Source organism: Kogia breviceps, chromosome 5 (assembly GCF_026419965.1).
Source record: "Kogia breviceps isolate mKogBre1 chromosome 5, mKogBre1 haplotype 1, whole genome shotgun sequence".
NCBI classification, from domain to species: Eukaryota; Metazoa; Chordata; class Mammalia; order Artiodactyla; family Physeteridae; genus Kogia; species Kogia breviceps.
This window is the reverse complement of record NC_081314.1, coordinates 145,090,269-145,113,413: the sequence shown is the minus strand read 5'-3', so window position 1 is coordinate 145,113,413 and position 23,145 is coordinate 145,090,269. Positions and strand designations below refer to the sequence as shown.

Sequence of the window (23,145 nt, the reverse complement as noted above, 5' to 3'; positions counted from 1 at the left end):
CGGGATGAGCTCACGCCCGCGTCTGCGGCTCCGTCCACCTGCCGACCTGCCGGCGGCCCCCTGAGCTGACGGCGCACCTGGGCTGCAGCCCCGCCGGCCCGCTCTGGCCGCAGCGTTGGGCGCGGCGCCCGGGAGCAGGTGTGCAGGAGCGCGGCGCGCGGCGAGCGCAGCCCTCGCCCCGGAGCCCGGCCGCGCCGCGTGCCCGGGCGGCTCGGCAGCAGCGGCGGCGGCGGCGGCGGCGGGCGGGCGGCGGCCCCCGGGCGGGTGGCGAGCGAGCGGAGCCGGGCGGAGCGCGGGGGGCGAGGCCGGCGCGGCGCTCGCGGGAGGCCGGGGAGCAGCAGGGGCATGTGGATACTGGCTCTCTCCTTGTTCCAGAGCTTCGCGAATGGTGAGCCTTTCGGTTTGTGATGAATTTCATTTCTTGTATTGACCGGAGTGTGGGGGGATTGGATGCATGGGTGAAGTCTTTCCCTTTTCCTCCTCCATCTGGGTTGAAATTTGCAGGCTTTTATGTTTTAACAATCTTATTTATATTTCCTCGGGGAGGAGAGGAGGCAGTGAAGAGAGGACGGGTGAAAAATTGCTCTGTGATCATTTAAAGGCGCTTACCTAGCAAAGTGACAGCTCCGAGCTAACTCCTGTACTAGATAGCTACCTCATTCAGAATAAACCAGGTCTGCTGAGAGGAAGAGACGGAAAGATCGCCAGTTTGACACACCACAGACTGCAAGGGACATGACATTCCAAGTGCAGGCAGGTGGAGGGGTCAGTTAAGAGCGTCTGCCTTCAAAGCTTTTTGAGCTTTTAAAACATGTGCTTTAATTCTGCTGCAGTTCATCTCCAGCAGCAAGAAAAGCCGTTAAGAAAGATCTGTCCTTCTACCACCGCCCCCCCCCTTCTTGGTACTACAGAACCCCCACGGTCATTTATGTAAAAATATGCACTGTAGGCGCTGATAAGCATTACATCATCTGAAATGTTGACAGAGTCTTTGAAACACCTGTATACTTGTAAAAATGAAATCAGTGACTATTGCAAATAGCATTCCTTTCCTCATGTCCATCCAATATTATATCTTGAAATGCTTTCTTCCTGGGTATTGGAAAAGCTATTGCTCTTGACTGAGTCAGATCCAATTAGTAAGTGTGACTGCATCCACCTTCGGTTGCCTGTCACCGCGTAAATATGAACTCGCACGTATGAATGGCTTCCTCTCATCTGGGAACGAGAGGAAATTGTCATCGTTTGGCATTGCCTGGGAGTAGCTACAGCTTAAATTCCCATTTCAAATTTCGGAACACAAATCTGCATAAAATGTATGACTTGTTGACAGTTAAAATTAAACCATTAAGCAGAATCCCCTACCCAAGAGGGAGGGAGGGGGGGAGAGAGAGAGAAAGGAAGGAAATCTAGCCCTTATGAGAAAATACCAGAAGCCAAGGGGAGGCTGTAAGATTTTCCTGGAAGATGCACAGGGCAGCTCTTGAGTGTTAGCTGCATAGAGGTGCATTTTCTTTGCCTACCAAGATAGTACTCAAAGAATCAACACTCCGACAGGCCAGAGGAAATGCATAAACTTTGTAAAATTTAAAAAAAAAAAAAAAAGATGACTAAGGAAAGGTAACACTGCAAGAAGGAAATCCTGAAATTCACATTAAAAGGATACTTTGCTCTCTAATATAACCTAAAGCAAAGTGCTCAGAACTTTCATTTTGAGATTTCCTAGCAGGAAAGAATTGCAACAAGTTCTGACATGACACCCATCTTTCCCAGAGGGCACTATACCTCTTCTGCAGCCTCGCGGGAATTTACCTTGGGGGATAGATCTGCTTTAGCTAATGTGTGGTGATGCATCAGATGCTGCTCTGCTGATGTGAACCCAGAGAAAATGTAAAAATGCTCACATACGTGTTCGAGCGCCACAAAGCATTGACGGCCTGTCTCACCTGTCAGGGTGTACACCTCTGGGCTTCTCAGAAGGGCCTGGGTTATGGGATGAAACATAATTTCCACCCTATTGGGAAGTGTGTATTTGAGGATGAGGAAAGAGGTTGTGCTTCGGATTGTCAGTCAACTGGTATCTGTTGAACAGTTTCATAGTTATATATGACAGAAATAGGTCTGGTACACTCTCTGAAACAGAGATGCTAAAATGTATGACTATTTTTTTTTTTTGAATCAGTTTTACTAAAATAATCATGATAGAGTCATATATAGTGAGAAAATTGTATAAAACCTCAAATAATCTACTCTGTGGAAAATACGTGCAAAGGCTATGTATGTGCATTTATATTGAGTCCTAGAGCATTATCTTCTTATACCTTTTTCAGGACCCTTAAAATTGATTGCTAACCACCACTACTGATACTATAATGAATACAGGTAGATTTCACAGTATGAGATATAGACTGTACATGCAGATGAATATTTTACTTTGCTGTATTACATGTTCTGATCCTATCTACCAGAAGGATATGGAATCTCCTGTAAAAATGGCCCTCTCTTTATATGATGAAGCATTAAAAAAAAAAAAAAAACAGCCTGACTGTAGAGCTTTGGATTCTTTTCATTTGTGGGGGGAACTGGCTTTAAAGAGTTTTCAAGGAATGATGTTCAGTGCATACTGTGGAAAGGATCATAAAATAGATAGTCATGTCAAAATAAAATGAGTCCAGTTTGGAATGGTGCCTGTTCATAGGACCATATTTCAAAAATGTGAAATTAAATGGTTCTTACCTATCCGAATGAGACTTGAAGAAAATTGAGAGATTTTTTTTTTTTCAATAATGTCCTATTTTGGTCTACCTTAATTTTGCAAAATTCCTGAATGTGTGTGATAAAAAAATCTATGAATTCTAATAGCTAAACTGACTACTGCTAGGCCTGAAACGTCAAAACGTCTGACATGATAAAAAATATATAATTGTAAAAGGCTATGCAGTTTGATACTTTGGGGTACTCATAAAATAAGAAGCCCACAATGTATCTGCATTTTAACAGTAGACAACAGCGTTCTTCCTACTGATGTAATAGGATGTACATTTATTTCTTAATGAAAGCATGGTTGCTGGACAGGCTGCAGGGTATTCGTATTCAGGGTGAAACATAGAAGTCAGAGAACAGTCCCTTCATGGGCTAAATCCTTGAATGAATTACCTCACCTGATCACGTGCAGTCATAATGCTTTAAAGCAGTCAACTTGTCTTGCAATGTTCTGGAAATACTCTCAGGGAGCTTCAGTTACTGTGCAAGGGAATGGGGGTCCCTCTATGTGCAGATATATCTCACAGCCTTTCCTTGGGATGGGATCACACTGCATTGTGTTTTATCACAATTTCTTTTGGCTTTAACTCTGATGAGAATACTCTAGTTTCCAATTCTTGTTAAAAGCATAGGTGGGCCTAATAAGCAGATTTATTCTATACAATACATTTTTGCTAGTATTCTTGCTTTCTGTTGTTATGTACACATAGGTCCCTGACATCATCCTTTCCTGAGCCATGCAGTTCTGGGCTTTGCCGCTTTGCCATTTTCAGGGAGCCTGTGGAGCTTAGAGAGGGTGGGTGTTGGGAGAGAGAAGGGTGCTCGTCAAAAAGAAAGTGGGCTGTGCAGCACCTTTCTGCATCCCCTGTCATCTCCACAGGGAATTACGTACCGCAAACTTATATTTTATTTAAATCTAGGAGCAGACGTTTATGAGTGCAAATGCAGCTTCAGGGTTTTAAGGTGATTGTTATTTAATTCATGTAAATATGTGGAAGTAAAAAAAAAAAATGTTATCAGGTCAATAATTCCAGGGCTTGCTCCCCACTTCTCCCTCTCCTATTTTTATTAAGGAGATTTAAATTCCACCCCAGAATTACAGGGTTCATAAAAATTTTCTAGGTCTCTTAAGCTTGGGTGCCCCTACAAGATGCCCTGTGTAGGAAAACAAAATGCCATGCAGACCTTTATTAAATGCCAGCCGATCCTTCTCCACTTCTTACTCTCTCCTGAACGCCACTTTGGTGTGACCGCAGTTCGTTGCTGTGAATCACTGACTCACTGGGCAGAACTGGTCCAATACAGCACGCTGATAGGGGAAAATAATTGTGACCAAGAAAAAAAAAAAGCCAATCTAAATCCCTAATTCCAGGACCTCCATGTAGCTGTCAAAGTGTTTTATCACTGATGTGTCTGGGATGAGATGCAATGAGTATTTCATAAAGAGACTCAATGCAATGGGCATTGAAACTCCATGTAAAGGAGAGAGAGAGAGAAAGAAAGATCATTTTATAAAGACCTAAGAACACTGCAGGAGACTGGAAATTTATGTTTGAAAAATAAAACGATGGATTTCTCAGTGGATGCATTTACAAGACCATGGCATCCAAATTTCACAAAATTAGCCGGATCCTACGGCTGAGATTATGAATGCGCCTCATAAATAATTAACAGGCGGTGGAAATAATACAGTTAGCATTAGGTAGGGCAGAGCGGTCGGCAGCGCTTCCAGAGGCGAGCACTCCCGCGTTCTGGGTCCCCTGGGCGTTCGGCGGGGCGGCCGGAGGCCCCGGGCGTTCGCAGGAGGGCGCTGTGTCTGGGCGTTTTCTTGGCGCCGCGCTGCCGCGCACGCTGGCTCCCGGGACCAGCTCCATCGGCGGCCTGGGAGATGGTGAGGCGGTGCTACCTTCATGTCAGTTGTGTCCCTGCCACAGGACACTAGTGGGCGGCAAACCTCACAAGACTGGTGCAGCCAGCCTTCACGGGCCGACGAAGTCGCCGCCTCCGAGCAGCGGTGCTCTGCGCGGCGCGGCGGCCCGAGGCTCTCCTCCGCGCGGCTTCTCAAGTTCGCCGGGCCCAGCCTCCCGGGTCCCGGAGTTCAGCCCAACAGGAGCCACGAATGCAAAGGCTACGGCCCGCGAGGCAGGGTCCGCCGTCTTTGTTTCCAGTTTTCCCCGGGAGGCCGGTGCTCCCAGCAATCTGTTGCAATCTCGAAGGTGCAGAGAAAGGGAAAGGCGGTGTCCGGGGCTGGTGGGCCCGCGGACCGTGCGTTTGCATCCCGCCTTCCCTTCCCACTGGCTGGGGAGCCCGGCCCCGCGGGCGCCTCCTCTCGGCGGAGGTGGCCGCTCGGAAGCAGCCCCGCGCCTGATTGGCTGACCTTCCAGTGTCATTGCGGGAGGCCCAGCCCGCTTCGCCGCCGCTGCTGGGGACGGGGGTGAGGCTCCGCGCCGCTCCTCTGCGCTCCCCCGGCCATCCCCGCGGCCCAGGACCTCCTCCTGCGCCCCCAGACAAACCGAGCAGCACCTGTTCGCCTGGACCAGGTGTTAATCCTTCACATGCCACAGAGCCGGGCACAGAGATTCTCATTTTAAATTCTCATCTTCTCCTGCCCCTCCCCCCATATGTATTACTTTTTTTTCTTTCATGTTTTGAAAATATGAGAACACTCAAAGTTGCATTTTCCTTGTTGGATTTATGGGTTAAGATGAGGCAGGGGGAATGGAAGGTTCCAGCAGCCCGGCTTGTACACACTGTGCAGTTCTGAATTCCTCGGCCGGTGGCACACCGTCCACCCAGGCGGCAGGAGGGCAGGTGCGGATAACCAGTTTTGGGTTAGACAGCTTCTGATCGGGATGTTCGGAAGGACGGGATTCAGAGACCTGCTCACCCCAAATTAGATTCCTGCATTATCTGGTTTCCTAAAACCTTGGCCATTTCCTTGACAGTGTCTGGAGTAATCTGTAACTCTGTTTATTTGGTGCCTGTTTGGCTAGTGACTGCCTCCCTTACCGGATGGCAAGGTCCAGAGGTGAGGCTCCTGCCATGCCGGGGTGTGTCCTTCGCACAGAGCAAAGTGCGCGCAGGGCAGGTGGAAACAGATGTTTGCTGAGTGACAGAAAGAAGGGACAGGATGATAGGCAGAGCCTTCCTCCCCTCCTTCGCCCCCTCCTCTCTCCCATCTGCCCCCTGTCTCCTGCCTCTGGCTTATCCTTCCTTGCCGGGTTAGCTTCTTGCCTGCCCCATCTCTGATTCTGCTGTATAAACCATCGCGAGAAATGCACGTAAGCAGCAGTGTGCATTGCTTGGCCGCTGCCATCTTGTCTGATGCACTGACTCCATGGCTGTAGAAATGCTCATTTTCTAGAAATGCTTCTGGGGGCATTTGCTTCTCTTTTCCAAAATGGATTCACATTTGGAATATGTGATGGGACTTCATCACAGTCACATAACAATGCTGTAATTGCTTTAGGTGTTCTTTGTGACTTGCATTGGGTCAAATGTCACAGGAAAGAAGTTAATAAATGCATTGGACCCCTTGTTCTCAAGTGTACGCTGCTAACTGGTACAGTTTGAAAATCGTATACGAGGTGTAACACCCTGTCGCGTTCTGAAAGCCAGTCAGAAGCATCACACCAACACATAAGCTTCCCTAGGGGTTCCTGGGAATTCATTTCTTCATCGAAGAGCCTCCAAGGATATCAAAACAGAGCTCAGTTCCTTAGGCCTTAATTGTCTTTGAAAACAATCACATTACTATTTTCTTAAGCATTCTCTTGATTTATGGGTGTCTGTCTCATCATTATCTTTTTTGCTTATTTTCCAGCAGAACCAATTGTAAAAGTTGGTTCCTTCATCAAAGTAACATGAAAGGAATATGTTTTACCATTAAAGTTGTGATTTGTATCAAATATGAGAATCAAATGAGGTGTCTTGGAGCTTACAGTATTTATCATCGTTTGATTTTTGGAGATCTGTCTTCATTCTATATTGTCAATACTTATTATTTTTAAAAAAATCATTCACTTGGGTTAATTTTTGGTCTTCAAGCCCTCTGGGTTATGGAAATACATATCACGGTGGAACAAAGAGGGATGAATGGAGCTGACCAGATAGATGATCAGATAAGAAGAAGGAAAGAGGCTACTACACAGAGAGACAGAATGACAGGTATTAATGAATCTCGCCTGCATCCTTATTTAAGTTATTTTTACGCAGAAGATAGTGAGTAAGATTTAAGAGTGAGGAAGCAGTCCTATTTATAGAAAGCCATTTTTAAATGTAGCGGCTGGGAAAGCGAAAAAATTGAAAACGTGAGATCACCTCCGTACGAAGTGCTGGCTTCCCCTACCTCCCTAGGACCATGGAGATTTTTTTTTTTTTTTGGAGGAGAATAAAAGCATAACAGCCCCTGAGGAAATATTGAGAAATTGCTTCGAACTCTGCAGAGTATTCTTGAAATGCTCTCAGGGCTTAAGTCCATGTCAGACTTGGGGAGGTGAGGGTGCAGAGCCAATATCTGTATTATTTGGAAACTGGGCTTCGGTAGGTCTGAACAGAGGAATGAAGTGAAGGGAGCATGTTGAACTTGCAGGGCTGCCACAGATATTTACTTGTCAATAAGCATTGTCTTTCCTGAAGAGTTCAGCAGCACAGAGTGGAGGGTGAATCTGCATGCATGTTTAAAGTAGAGCAATTACTAAGGGTTCACACTTAGGATCTTGTGATTATTATAGGTTCCTCTATATTAATGAGTTATTAAATTTTGGAGATTTAAAAAATTGTGGCATATGCTCTTCTAATTGGCCAGTCCAGATGGGATAGGCAGTGTCACCACAGGCTGCTTGATTGACATAAATGTTCCCGGACAAAGAAAAATGAACACACTTGCTCTTAGGAATGAAATACTCTTCTTTCCTAGGACTGCATTTATTCAGTGTCACATTTTGGTTTTACTGGCCTCAAGTGCACCTTATTTTCTGTTAAGGGTAGAATCCTTGAGTTTGTATGGAAATGCTGCTGGTGTATGGGTTGCACATCTGAACAAAAGCCAGGCCAACCCCGAAGTATGATGCTGTGAAAAGCATTTTCCTTTTACCTTGTGAAGAACCGTCTATGCAATGGGTTGTTTCGTAGCCAGTCTCCTTAGACTGTGGAACAGGCAGGTTTGATGAGGTGGTGGAAGGAGGTTTGAACTAATTTATTGCAGATTTTGTTTCATATGAGCCTTGCCTCTTTTAATAGGAACATGATGAACCAGGAAGCAGTTTTAAGCTTTTGGCTTCACACAAAACTTAAGCCATTCTTTTTGTTGTCCACTGTGCATAAATACGAAATACAGTGAAGTCAGTTTATAGTTCTTCCTGCAATACCTGAATCTCAAATTACTGTATGCTTCTTCCAAACAACAGTGGTAATAACACTCCCAGTGAAAACTCTGATGACCTCAGGGTCCCCAGGTGCCTTCTGTATCCTCATGGGACTGAGTGATGGCTGTGTAAAGCTGGGGTTAGAACCAGCACGAATGGGCCCATTGGATGCTGACCGAGGTGGCCTGTGTCACACCCTGCAGGACCATGTCATTTGAAATGGCTAATGGCAGTGGACACTCTTACCATTGACTCCTTTTCCTAATATTGAATAAAGCATTGATTTTTCTCACGAGACCTGCTTTTTCACCCATCGCATGGACTGCAGGACAATGGGAGAATTTTTACAATTATATTGTTACAGAAAGGCAAAGTATGAAGATAACTGGAACCACTGCAGTTTGCTGTGTTTTTATATTTTACTCTTTTTTTTTTTTTTTCCCTTTATGTAAAGACCTGAGCTCTACTGTGGAAGCTTTAGAGTAAACATACTTTCTCATCAGAGAAACTTGAGATTCATTTCTTCCCTCCACAGTAGCCCCACTGTGGCGTAATTTGATCTTGAGCTCCCATAAGACACCAAAAAACCCAAGTCCAAGTCAGCTTAATTACAGTGTTTATTTCTTAATATTGGCTTAGAGCATTCTTAATAACTGATTTGTAGCTGCCAGGGTAGAAATAACAGTGCGTTGTAATATCACGTGTGAGACTTCAGGGATGAGCTGAAGACCTCAACAACCACGACGTACTTTACTAGTCAAACGAGCAACTCCACACTGTAGAAAGGGGTGCAGTGGTGATTTTTATCACCCCCCCTGGAACTTGTCATGGCCAGTTCCTGCAAAGGGTAGCCATTTGTCTGTTCCATTGGCCAGTGAAAGGAAATGTGTGAAACGTATGAAAGGTCCTCTAAGGTGCAGAATTCTTCTTTCATAAATTATTCAGGCTGGTAAAGCCAAGGTTAGCAGGGGTCTGTCTGGTGCCTTGACATGATAGCAGAAAGTGAATAGGATGGTTAATTACCAGACGTGTACATGCATATGACGACTCACCAAAATCAATAGCTATTAAATCTTCGGTGGCTACTGTTTTACTATAGGCTGGATGGATATTTATATGTAGAAACGTGGGTAGAAGATTTCTGACCTAGATGTGATCTTGGTATTTGTTTTGGGTAATTACTTTGATCAGTGGTCAGTTCATCTGTGTCTTAGGAGATCTCATGTCACCAGCCACAACCGCCCCCAGATTTGTAGTCGCAAGAGACCCCTCGGTCTTCCCCCACCCACATAGCCCCGGAGCCCCATAGCCCCATAGCCCCATGACGCCATCGCCGGGGACGGGAAGGTGAGAATACACTGTAGGCCTTTGTGGTATCAGATGCTTGGAAGCCATGGAAGTTAAGGTTTACGGGAAGACCGGGCACAGGGAGGAAGGAGCCACCCCGTGTCAGGACAGCAGGAGTGGGTGAGGGGGAGTTCTGAGGATGCACGCTGACTGGAGGCCAGTCTGTTGACGCCTTGAGCCGTGTTCCATTTTACCATGCCTCTGTGGGGACCTTCCAGTTAAGGATCAGGGCCACTGGTTCTTAAAGCCCAGGTGGGCTGGGTCAGGGAGGAAGAAGTCGGTCATTTCCTGGAAGGCTTTTCCCCTCATGAGCCTCTCACCGGAGATTCGGTGCTGGCATTGTATTGGGAATGGGCTGTAGTTTGCAAAGCTCCTGAGGTCTAATTCGGATATGTACCTTTGCCATCTTTTCCCTCCCCCGTGGGTCCTTCAGCTCGACTGTGCCTAAGGCTCATGGGATCTCTTATGTTGTTTGTTTTATAGTTTCCCAGCTCTGACCACCAGAGGGTCTGGTTCTGCAGCTCTGGGGTATGCATGGCTGAAGTATGTGTATTCTTATTCTGATCCAGGTGGCCTAATCCAGCTCTGGATAGAACAGACTTGGAAAGAGGCTGCCCAGCCCCTGGCCGAGGTAGAGGGTCAGACAGTAGCTAGAACGTCGACTCCGTAAAGCTGCATGGAGACCCCAGTGCGCTGTTGGGTAGCTCTATGTTGAGTAGTGATTTATTGAGAGGGTTGGGGGCAGAGGCTGGTAACAGGGAAGACCTGAGTAGAGGGGGCTGTGATCGCAACCAGGGACTTCTGATTTGGATGCTAGTACGTTGAGAATCATCTGTATATATATCTGTACAAATATCTATGCTTATTTGTATCCAGATGTATATAGGTGTGTGTATATGCACATACATAATTTTTTCTTATTGTTTTAGCATATTTGATATCCAGGTTTATTGCTAGCACGTGCTTTGCTGCTGGACTTGGTCCTATTGTGTTTTCTCAAATCGACCCCTTCTTTGCCAGCAGCTGGAGTCCTGGCAGAGAAGCCCTCTGAACCTTAATGTAACCACATTCCTCCCAGGAAGACATCAATAGCGGGAAACTGTTTGGGTTATTATATTGGAAAAGCGTAAGAGAGGCACTGGGGCAGAATAGACAGGACAGGAATGCGGGTCTGTTTGCAGCTTGAGGTTTCGCCTGATGCCAGCCTGGGAACGTTACACGTCTTCTTTCCAATATCAGTGCACAAGTTCCTTCCAAAGCCAGGTATAAGGGGCTTGGGGATTGTTTGCTCTTTTGGGTTTTCTTGGCCTCTGCTCCTTTCTTTCAGGTAAATGACCCCAGGTGGACTGTATTTATCAGACAAAGTATTGTCGTTAATGCTAGGTTGCCATAAAAAGAGAAAATGGCATATAAGGGCATATATGCATTTTAGGGTGTCATAAGTATGATAAAATCGAGGACAGTTATTAGTGGCGGAATAATCCTTTCAAAACACCACGTCCTTGATTTTTTGAACTAAAATAGATGCGAACGTGTGCTGTAGAGAGGCCTAAATTCAGAACCTTAAAAATAACTTTTTGTGTCCTGAGATCCTATTTTAGATAGTATTAAAAATAACTTTCCCTCCTAGGCATTTGAAACAAGTTGGATGTTATAATCCTTGGGCGATTTTATTGTGATTCACTATAGAAATTATTCTTTCAGAGCGGCTGTTTTGATTTTTAGCTTTAGAAGAAAAATGGTATGAAATACATTGTGGCCTGAAAAAATGTAATTTCTGCTTGCTCATAGGTCCTTGAATTAGGGTAGACGCTGTTTCTGTGCAACAAAGGGCTCCTGCACCTCTGTTCCTTTAAAAAGCGGGGAGGGCTTTGTGTTCAGAAGTCATAAGCTCTGCCAAAGGGGGTTTGTAGAAGAAGATAGTCTTTTAAAATAGCTCACAATTCCTCTCTGATTTGGAGTTTTCACGGCCTCTGCCACTTGGACAGACTGCTCTCTCTTAAATTTTGTAGCAGAGGAGGGCAGCCTTTTTCCATATGTCCTCCATCGAAAGGTCATAAGTATTTCCACCAGCAAGTTTAATAACCTTTGAAAGATCTGTGAGTAATTGTAAATGGTTAAATACTTTCCTTGGAAAAATAGAAATGAGAGATTGTGTGACTCAGAGTTATTATTAGAACAAATCACCTTAACCCATAGAAAATATTTATCGCATACTTTAGTAAAGTGTTGAGTGCTTTTCCCTTAGGTTTCCAACACCTCTCCATAAGAATGAACGTTACTGGGCTTCCCTGGTGGCGCAGTGGTTGAGAATCCGCCTGCCGATGCAGGAGACACGGGTTCGTGCCCCGGTCCGGGAAGATCCCACATGCCGCGGAGCAACTAAGCCTGTGAGCCGTGGCCGCTGAGCCTGCGCGTCCGGAGCCTGTGCTCCGCAACGGGAGAGGCCACAACAGTGAGAGGCCCGCATACCGCAAAAAAAAAAAAAAAAAAAAAAAAAAAAGAATGAAAGTTATTAGGTACCGTCCGACTAATGGCCAAGGCAGTTTAAGGCAATGCTATGAATCTATTGGTCGTGGAGATGCATTTGCGAGAAACGGAGGGGATTTCTGTATTTATTCACTTGTCATCATTTACACCTTCCTCTCTCCCTCCTCGGGAACTAGGAGCAAATATCAGGGCTTCCACGCATACAGTGCGCGTGTAGGAAGAAAGTGATATTTCCCTGGGGTCTGGAGGCCTTCTATGCCTCTATTAATTTCCGAAGTCACAGGTGGTTTGCCCTGATGCGGGCGGGTCGAGGGGCCCTGCTGTGATTCCCCAGCTGCTCGGGACACACTGAAGCCCGGAAGCAACGGATGGTGTTCTTTCCGCCTGTGGGTGTCCCCCTCAGGGGTTGCCTGTTGGAAGTCAGCTGTGTGTTTCTAGAAATCTCTGAATGGGGAGAGGCTGGTATGTATCATTATTTTTTCCAGATTGCACAAGCATAGGTGTTACGGGTTATTATAAAGCTCTAAACAAAGACATCGGGTATAAAGTAAACTCCGTGGAATTCCATGGAACTATTATTACAGGCTCGTTATTTTTGGCAGATGGGAATAAAAGACCCCTTCCCTCCTCTTGTGATTTGATCATTGTTTAGTGCTCCTGACAAATTGTGTTCTTCAGTTAAAACAGGGTTCTAAGCAGGGCGGCTCCACTCCCTCGGGGATACTGGGCAAACTATCTGGAAACATTTTGCTCTCACGGTTCTGGGGACAAGGGGGTGCCCCTGGCACCTCTGGTGGGTGGGGCCCCAGTTGGCTGCTCCGCATCCTGCAGTGCACGGCACAGCCCCCGACGACAAACAATTATCTGGTCCAAAATGTCCACGGCGCTGAGGTTGAGAAACACTAAGTTAAATAGTTTAGAGCCACGCTGCTGCAACGTAAGATCGGTTTTGTGCTTTTCTGTGGATGCTGGAGAGAGTGCAAGATGTTTCTTCCGAATCTCAGTTGTAACTCCTTTGGCTGCAGAAACCATAGCTGGTGATGCTTGTTACTGTTCAAGCCTTATTTACCATTTTGTTCCATGAACACAAAGAAAAACCCCCCCAAATCTGTGCGTCTTCTTTTTCATCAGAGTCACTAAGAACACAGATACCAAGGTGTTCCTGGGCTCCTCCAGCCATTTTCCCCTCAAATGATTAGGCTAATTAGTGCTTGATCAGATGGTTAAATTATACTTCGGTTAATCCTGTGTGCTAACCGCTCGGGGAGTGCATTTCCTTTCGCCTGGTTACTTTGTGCCCCAGTGCCCTGTGCTGCAGGCCGACAGGGGCCTGCTCATCCTGAAGACGCTGATTTCTGTTTTCAAGGCAGTGCAAATCCTCTTCGTTGCCTGGTAAAGGGAGAGGGCATGTTGTGTCACTTGCTTTCCCAGGCAAAGGCTGGACGGCAGAGGCCTCTGGGAAATGGAAACCCTGGTTAGAAAGCACCCGTTCTTTGAAGATATTAGATGCAGAGAAACTCGGAGGAGGAAGCTGTGTGGCTGCAAAGGGCGCCGGCCTTTTTCTCGGGGAGACTTCCCTGTTTGCATTTCTCTCTCCTTTCCTTGTGTCCTGTGAACACAAGCCTCTTGTGTCTGTGCTAGTCCTGGAGGGGTGTCTCTGCATTTATTTCAAGTGTGTATGTCCTTAGAAAAGGAGTCCACCATTTTGTTTTTGTTTGCCTTGTGTTTTAACAACATGGCTTAGGCTGGGTGTTCATCCCTGAGTTCACGTGGTGAGATTGTTTTTCCAAGAGGAGTACTTCAGTTGGGGTGACGCTGAGGTTTGTTGAGTTAAATGCTTATGAAATGCTTTTCTGATATAAGGAAATTTCAAATGCGTGGGAAACAACGTGAGCGAAAAATACTCTACGGTAAAAGGTTACCATGGCTCATTTTTGTGGTTCAGTGAGCTTAGCAATGATTGGATTTTTCTTTATACCCTTCCCTCTTTTTGCCCTTTGCATTCATATAATGGGAAAGTCTGGTTACCAGAAATGTGAGTATTTAGGCTATGTATAGTTGTTTTTTTCCCTATCAAAATGTGCATGTGTTTTGATCTCGCTGGAACTTATGGCATCTTTCACTTAAGAACGGGCCAGAAGATGATACTATATATCACTGGTCCCCCATACCTCCCCCTAAGAACTGCTGGACCGTAAGAATTAATTAACATAGGGAGTAAATACCTGCTTAAATTTTCACATCCCGCTACTCCAGAAATTGTGCGGTGTCATTTGAGAGAGTAGAATCTCTTGGTCTTCTTTGAAGAAAGAAATTCTGCTTGTAGTTCTTCCCATAAAAAAAGGATCGGAGTAGAAGGAAATTTACACATATTGAGCAGCTAAAGTGTGCAGGTACTTGGCTTATCATGTTATATGCAGCAGTTATGTTTATTAGTAATTATAGTGACAATATGTCAATAATAGTAGCTGACACTGTTTACTGCTAGATACGAGGCGCTCCTTTGAGTGTCCGCGGTATTTCCTTTAACGCCTGAAGCTTTGTAGGAAGGTTGGTATCGTCACCGTCGTAAATAAGGTGGGATTCAGTGAGTGCTACGGGTCCGACAGCTGTTAAAAGGTAGAATGAGGCCTAAGTCCGCGTCTGTTTACGAACCCACACCGATATATGGCCTGTGTCCATCCTCACACAGGTGAATGAATAAGTAGTTTTTTGCTTTTTGTGTGTGTGCTAGGCGGGCCTCTCACCGTTGTGGCCTCTCTCGTCGCGGAGCACAGGCTCCGGACGCGCAGGCTCAGCGGCCACGGCTCACGGGCCCAGCCGCTCCGCGGCACGTGGGATCCTCCCGGACCGGGGCACGAACCCGCGTCCCCTGCATCGGCAGGCGGACTCTCCACCACTGCGCCACCGGGGAAGCCCGAATAAGTAGTTTTAATCTCAGTTTTACAGAATTTGAGACCAGGGTTTGGAGATACTGATCATCAGCCTGAGGTCAATGGGAGCCGTGACTCGATCGCAGCATTTTGAGCCCGGGTGGTCTGAAGTCACAGGTTGGTTTCCTCCACATCATCAGCATCCCCAAGTCTTCCGAACAAAGGCACATTTATTCACCTGACTTTTTTAAACTTTGAAAATAATGACATTAAATTTGCTTTAAAGTTGAGCAATAAAGAAAGAGTTGTTCTGAGAAAGCGGAATGTCAGCTTTTAGGAATCAGTGTGTAAATGGGGAAAACTCATTTACTTTTCCTTGTCGACCCCCATTCACTTATTTGAGTTAAGTAAGTAAGAGACAGGTTAATTAACTTTTATCCACTTCAGTGGTGGAACTATTTCCTGGTATTATGTTCTATTGGTGGTGTGTTTAAGAGTGAAATTGGAGGAGGATAACATTTATATTACATTCATATTACATGGTGGGGTCTTCCCCAACCCCCAAGTTTAAATCGTGTGACTGTCTTTTTTTTTTTTCTTTTTAAATTATTTATTTATTTATTTATGGCTATGTTGGGTCCTTGTTTCTGTGCGAGGGCTTTCTCTAGTTGCGGCGAGCGGGGGCCACTCTTCATCGCAGTGCACGGGCCTCTCACTGTCGTGGCCTCTCTTGTTGCGGAGCACAGGCTCCGGACGTGCAGGCTCAGCAGCCATGGCTCATGGGCCCAGCCGCTCCGTGGCATGTGGGATCCTCCCGGACCGGGGCACGAACCCGTGTCCCCTGCATTGGCAGGCGGACACTCAACCTCTGCACCACCAGGGAAGCCCGTGTGTCTGTCTTTAAGTACATTACATTTCTTTTTTATTTTTTTTTTGAATTTTATTTTATTTTTATACAGCAGGTTCTTTTTACTTATCTATTTTATACATATTAGTGTATATATGTCAATCCCAATCTCCCAATTCATCCCACCCCACTCCCCACCCCCACTTTTCCCCCTTGGTGTCCATACATTTGTTCTCTACATCTGTGTCTCTATTTTCTGCCTTGCAAACCCATTCATCTGTACCATTTTTCTAGATTCCACACATATGCATCAATATACGATATTTGTTTTTCTCTTTCTGACTTACTTCACTCTGTATGACAGACTCCAGGTCCATCCACATCCCTACAAATGACCCAATTTCGTTCCTTTTTATGGCCGAGTAATATTCCATTGTATATATGTACCACATCTTCTTTATCCATTCATCTGTCGATGGACACATAGGTTGCTTCCACGTCCTGGCTATTGTAAATAGAGCTGCAATGAACATTGTGGTACATGACTCTTTTTGAATTATGGTTTTCTCAGGGTATATGCCCAGTAGTGGGATTGCTGGGTCGTATGGTAGTTCTATTTTTAGTTTTTTAAGGAACCTCCATACTGTTCTCCATAGTGGCTGTATCAATTTACATTCCCACCAACAGTGCAAGAGGGTTCCCTGCATTATATTTCATTTGTCCTCAACTGAACACGATTTTCTCAATGCCAAAATATAGAATAAAAAATGTTTTTGCAATTGGGAATTGGAGACTGAAATTAGATGTGAGTTTCCTATCAGCTGAGGCTCTTATGAAAAAGACACAAATCAGTTTTGTGCGTACACATCTGAATCTTGTCATTGCAGCTGAATTATTTCACTGAAGTACCCACAGGACACATGTCTTGAAGAGTTTAGAAGATACTACTTAGACAGTCTTACATCTTGATCCTGAATGGAAGTTCTTGCGATAAGAGTAATACCTGTGTGTTGCATGCATGTGTGTGAGTGCGCGCATATGTACCATGTGGTGGTAACATTCTTATTGTTCTCTGACATGTAGGTAACATGCAGACCACTTATGCACACATGACATATTTGTCTTCTGTGGAGTGTAGGAAATCCCATTGTCCAGGTGTGATGAACTAGCTCTGTGAGCACTCAGAGGTGGGATGGCCTAGGCTTCCCTTAGCTGGTGGTTGCAAGGTCATGGAGCTCTGTTTATTGTCTGGGTGACCTCTTGCACTAAACGCACTGCCTGGGGTTCATTAGTATGAGGTTCTAGCCGAGTCATGGCCTGGATCCCGCATTAGACCCCTGTTTTGGAATTTTCCCGCAATCCTGTCCAGTTAGCCATATCTTAAACCTTAGATTGTGATCCCAAGGAGGGCCCGACTGAAGAGAGATGAAAAGATGTTTGGCATCTTCTCTACTGGCCAAGTAAGTAACCTGAAGTTTACGGCTACGAAGACGCGTACAGTCACTTTCTTATGGAGAGCTGAATGCATGTGACTATAATAACTGCTGATACTGATTGAGCTCTTAATATGCGCCAGGAACTGGGCTAAGTGCTTTATTGTATCATCTCATTTAATCTTCAAACGAATCTTTGAGATACTTGTTCATATTATCCTCATTTTACACTTGGGGGAAATCAAGTCTTACAGTGGTAAGGTAACTCTTCTAAAGTCATGGATCCAGCTAGTGGTGAAGGCAGGCTTTGACCCTGGGCCATCTAGTTCCAGAACTTGGCTACCATGGGGTCCTCATCCACTGACAAGCTCCTGATACCTGGGCTGTCTCCTGAGCACACACACTCTTTTTTAGCTAATTTATTAACTTTTATTTATTTATTTATTTGCGGTACGCGGGCCTCTCACTGTTGTGGCCTCTCCCGTTGCGGAGTGCAGGCTCCGGACGCGCAGGCTCAGCGGCCATGGCTCACGGGCCCAGCCGCTCTGCGGCATGTGGGATCTTCCCGGACCGGGGCACGAACCCGAGTCCCCTGCATCGGCAGGCGGACTCTCAACCACTGCGCCACCAGGGAAGCCCTAACTTATTTACTTATGGCTGAGTTGGGTCTTTGTTGCTGTGCGCGGGCTTTCTCTAGCTGCGGCGAGCAGGGGCTACTCTTCGTTGCGGTGCGTGGGCTTCTCATTGCGCTGGCTTCTCTTGTTGTGGAGCACGGGCTCTAGAGCGCAGGCTTGAGTAGTTGTGGCTTGTGGGCTCAGCAGTTGTGGCTTGCAGACTCTAGAGCGCAGGCTCAGTAGTTGTGGTGCCCGGGCTTAGTTGCTCCACGGCATGTGGGATCTTCCCGGACCAGGGCTTGAACCTGTGTCCCCTCGTTGGCAGGCGAATTCTTAAGCACTGTGCCAGCAGGGAAGCCTGCTCTTTTAAGTGGCAGTGGTTGTCTGGGGAGCTGGAAACATGAGTTATGCCAGAAAGTGGGAATGGGCCAGAGAGCAAACGTTGCTTTCATCAGGTTTTTTGAAGGAAGATGCTGGAAGAATGTGGCAGTGCAAGCACAGTTTTGGAAGTGTCAGGGTCGGTTTGTTTTAATCACCACATTTCTAGAATCTCATTCCTGAGACCGGATGCTCAGCCACCAAAATGTCCCCAAGCACCTGCCGCCCGCCCCATGTTGCGAAGCACTGATTACCTTCTCTTCCCAAGGCGCAGCGTGTGTCCTGTGTCCTGTATCTACTTCCATGCTGTCTGGTCTAAAACTTAAACCTTCCAGATCCCAGTGGGCCATGCAAGGTGGCTACACTCTGTAGTGACCTCAGAGCCTGTCTGTGCCTCAGCGGACGGCTGGCATTGCTGTGTGTCCTCACTCCCACAAGCTTCTGCCCTGACCCATTTCACGCCGGTGCGCACGTCTGCTCCAGACTCCCCTTGTGTCAGAGGCTTTAGGCTTCAGGAGACCCCCTGATGAAACCCGAGCCAGCCTATATACTGCCTCATCCGAGCAGGGGAGCTGGGCTACAGAACCTACACGCTGCCCTGCTGAGTGGCCTCATTTTCAGTTGTGACCACAGACCCCGAGCGGGCCCTTAGCTCTGCCCTCAATCCCACTTGGCTGCCCTGTTGCTTCCTGTTCCTGTGGGAAGAGGATTTCACACCGTCTCCTTCCTCCCCAAGCCTCAAACTCCCATTCCCTTTCCAGAGTCTCAGTCAGTGACCTCATTTCTCTTAGCAAGATATCAGAAGACTCAGGTGAACTACTGGAATATCTCTTTCCCTCCCCACACACTCAGTTAATCAGCCTGCCTATGTCTATACCTGTTTTGATGGCTCCCTTTCTTCCCCCACTTGTGAGGGAGGGATGCAGCTATGGGGGTGAGTGAACGCCAGCTCCTGGACGGGTGAGAATGACAGTAGTATTTTAGTCATGTACACTCACAGCCCAGGTGAGGGGGACACCCATTCAGGGCCACACGGGGGTTGCATTTGGGAACAGAGTGAAAAACCAGGGGCTGGGGGAGGAGCTCTGTATTATCACTAGGGTGAGGTGCCCCCTGGTTCCTGCAGGAGGATGAGATTGGCTTGTTTGAATGGTTCCACAGGCGAGCAGGAAACTAATGCCTGATACTTAGGACAAAGCAGACACTGTGCCTGGTCCCCTGATAAGGAGGGTCGTTTAGAGGGGACTTTTGTGGAAGCTGAGGGCGAGAGGGGAGCTAGCGGGTAAGCCGGGTGAGGCCCTTCCCATTCAGCCAGGTGTCGAGACGACACTTAACATTGAACCTTAATTTCGGGTGCTACACCGCGGTCCCTGTCTGCGCTGCCTTCCCTCCCCTCACTGTGGAAGCCCTGGCCTGTCTGCAGAGAAGGCTGAGGCCTCCACCCATGTCCAGAATCCCATCACGTCCCAGCCACGTGAGGGCTTTGCCTTCACATTTACGATCTCATCCTCAAGTATCTCCCCGTTTTCCTCTCTTCTGGATAACACAGCAGCAGCAGCAGACGATCTCTCCCGTAAACGCACTGACATACAAAAAACCCCACTCTTGTCACCATTTCCTTCGCCTCCCTCACTCTCTTACACTCTTTGTAGCAAAATCACTGGAAGGAGCTGCGTATACACTAGTGTTTCTCAGGTGAGCTGAGGTGCGGGATTCGGTTCTCAGTTTCCGGTCGGTTGCAGATGGGTGTGAAGCCCTGCGGGACACGCTGCGCCCCGGGAGCTCAACTGCTAGCCAAGTTGTCTGTACCGCACTCACCGAGAACAGAGGGTGCAGATCACACGCTTGAGAGTTGCAGCAACGTGTCAATTTCTGTACTTGTCTGATTGCAGACAGGAAACGAGCAGCTGGTCTGGGCACAGTTGGGCTGGGGCCGTCCGCGTCCACGTGAAGCCCGCGCCTCTCTGTCTCTCTCAGATACTCTCAGATCAGCGTCCTCTTCACGACTCCATTGAATCTGCTTTTGACAGTGTCACCTGTGACCTCCGTATTTCTCGTCTTCATCTTGTTTGACTTTTCAGCAGCTTTTGACATTGCAGATCCCTCTTTCCTTGAAATACCTGTGCTTGGATCCTGGATATCGCGCTCCTTAGCTTTCCCTTCCGCCGCGCTGGTTTCCGCTTCTTGTTGTCTTTGCTAACTTCTCCTCTCTAGTCAAATGATAAATGATGCAGTACCCCAGGCTGTGTCCTTAGCCCTCTTCTCTCCCCTTCTCTCCCCATCTCTCCCCTCCCCTTGCTTTCCCAACTACACCTCCTCTCTATATGACTTCCTTTAGGCTGAGGCGTTAAACGTCTTGTATGTGCTGATGACATCTGCATTCACATCTTTATCCAGGACTTCCCCCCTGAGCTCACACTCAGGCCCTCAAATCCAGCTGCATATTCAGCATCTCCCGTTAGAGATCTTTCACGCCTCTCAGACCCTAACCTGTCTGAAACAGAATTCCTGGGTCCTTCTCCCCACACCTGTGCCTGTCTCAGAATTTTGTCCTCCAAGTTGAGCATCGCTAGAGATCTTCTGCTCAAGATGAAAACTTTGGGGTCATCTTTTTTTTTTTTTCTCTTGCGGTACGCAGGCCTCTCACTGCTGTGGCCTCTCCCGTTGCGGAGCACAGGCTCCGGACGCGCAGGCTCAGCGGCCACGGCTCACGGGCCCAGCCGCTCCGCGGCACGTGGGATCCTCCGCTCCGCGGCACATGGGATCCTCCCGGACCGGGGCACGAACCCGCGTCCCCTGCATCGTCAGGCGGACCCTCAACCACTGCGCCACCGGGGAAGCCCTGGGATCATCTTTGATTACTCTCTTTCCTTCTCGTCTCATATCCGACCCTCCAGCATGTCCTATGGACTCTGCCCTCAGAATATGACTGTTTCATCCACCTCCACTTCAGTTCAAGCCAGTCTCCTCACTTGCCCCGAGGGGTCTCGGCGGCAGCCTGCCAGCTGGCCTGTCTGCTTCACCCCTGCTCTCAGCAGTTGGAGGTCCGCCCAGTAGCCGGGGAGGCCTCTTTAAATTGTAAATCAGGTCATATGCCACTCCTCTGCTCAAAGCCTGTGTGGGTGTCCCGTCTTCCCTAAAATGAACCCAGCGTTCCTCACTATACCTGAAAGGCCCTCTGAGTTCTGAGTCTGGCCGGCCACGTCATACTCCCCCCACTTCAGCCACGCTGGCCTTCTGCATGTTTCTCCAGCATTCTGAGCTTGTCCTCTATCAACAACTTTCACTCACTTCTTTTTCTTCCTGCAATGCTCTACCCTAGACCTTCTTATGCTCTGTTTTCTCCATTCAGTCCTCTGCCCAGATATCACTTCCTAAGAGAGGCCTCCCACTTGATCTAAAATAAAGTGGCCTCCTGGGTAATTCTGCTTCTCCTTGCTGTGCTCTGTGTTTCTTCATAGTATCAATGAATATTGGAATAATATAGTTATTGGTTTATCATCTTGACTGTCGTACTCACCTCTGCATCGTGGGCACCTAGAAGAGTTACTAAAGACTTCAGATGCCCAATAAGTATTTACTGAATAAATGATTAAATAATGAATGTGTGGAGGGGTGTGACTCTTATGGGTCTGAAGTCATTGCTCTTTTTCTTTAATTCAATTTTTTTTTTTCCCTCCTGATAGAGTGACAGTCCCTCCCTGTATGCCAGGTTTACTTCATGTGGAAGATCTGGACGCTCATATTTATTGAAAGGTCAGCAAGCCTATGCCCTAGAATTTTCAAGTCTGATCCATTCCTAGAGGCATAACAATGAAAATATCTTGATTTAAAAAAATCTTCATCAAATAGCTATGTAATTATAGAAATAACACAAGTATTTCGGGAAATACAAAAATATTTGGTCCAGCAATTTTCTAACAGATGTTTACTGAGCACCTATTATGTGCACTAAACTATAAACTCCCAGAAATCAGAGATTTTGTATCGTCCACCACAGTGTCTCCAGATCCTAGAACAGGGCTTGGCATGTAGGTTGCTCCATAAACATTTGTTCAATGAATAAATGATGGAAAATCACTATACTGAGGACTATACAAAAAATAAGGCCATTCCCTGTTTTACAGGTCATGGCAAAGTCCCAAGGAAGATAGGACAAGGTAACAACTATAAAAAGGCCGGACATGGTAAGGATTTCCATGCTGGACCTACAGAGAAAGTTCTGTAGCGTTTATGGAAGCAGACACAACATCTGATTGTTTACGGAGGCCTTCAAGGAGAAGGAGGTTTCAAAGCTGGACTTTTAATGAGGGGTGTGTGTTTGAATGGACAAGGTGGGCAGCAGAGAGGTCACCCAGAGCCGAGGTCAGGAGCAGAGAGGTTCCTGGATGGGGCCGGGGTACATGTAGTAGCTCCGTTAAGTTTCTTTGCACGTCATAGTAGAAGATACCTCTGAAAACGGGTCGCGGGCAGAATATGGATGCATCTGAATTCACATTCAAATTCAAATACACTTAACATAAGAGTTGTGTGTTAAAACTATGATCTCAAGGTCGTGTGAGCAGCCGATGCATTATTTTGGCTCTGGTGCACAGGAAAGTTTGCAGAGTAGAGAGACTCAGTGGACGTGTAACCAAAGGCTATTCCAGTGGTGCAGGAAGGAAGCATTCGGCCACCAGGATGGTGGTGGATGATCAGGTACCAGTGGGGGGTTGGGGTGAGAGGGCGATGGATGGGGACAGTCCAAGCTTGACTGTGAGTAAAGTCAGGTCTAGGTTATCCCCATGGGAGCATCTCACTACGTGAACTTGCTGGTAAACTGAAGGCATAAATAGGTTTATAGCCATGTCTGCTTAATTACTGCCCCTACTACTTCACTTCAACCCTTTTTTCTTGAGACTATGAAATTTGCCTGTCAGCAAACTGTATGCCAGAATGGAATCATTGACAGGGGATTTTATAGCATGTGAAAAGAGCCATATTCTGAAGCTTAGTTATCACAACATAACCCAAGAGATGCTGAAAACTGGACCG

General features: G+C 46.9%; 1 protein-coding gene across 4 annotated transcripts in view; it reads left to right on the top strand.

The window, feature by feature from the left end:
* The first annotated feature begins 282 nt into the window (after positions 1 to 282).
* DSCAM (DS cell adhesion molecule) overlaps positions 283 to 23,145 on the top strand; it is a 738,508-nt gene continuing 715,645 nt past the window's right edge. For 3 of the 4 annotated variants that reach the window (XM_067035143.1, XM_067035144.1, XM_067035145.1), the window contains exon 1: positions 283 to 400. In XM_067035143.1, the coding sequence (XP_066891244.1) occupies positions 346 to 400 (55 nt within the window). In that variant the 5' untranslated portion in view covers positions 283 to 345. The remainder of the gene's footprint in view (positions 401 to 23,145) is intronic. The other variant, XM_059063980.2, reaches the window with a different exon arrangement.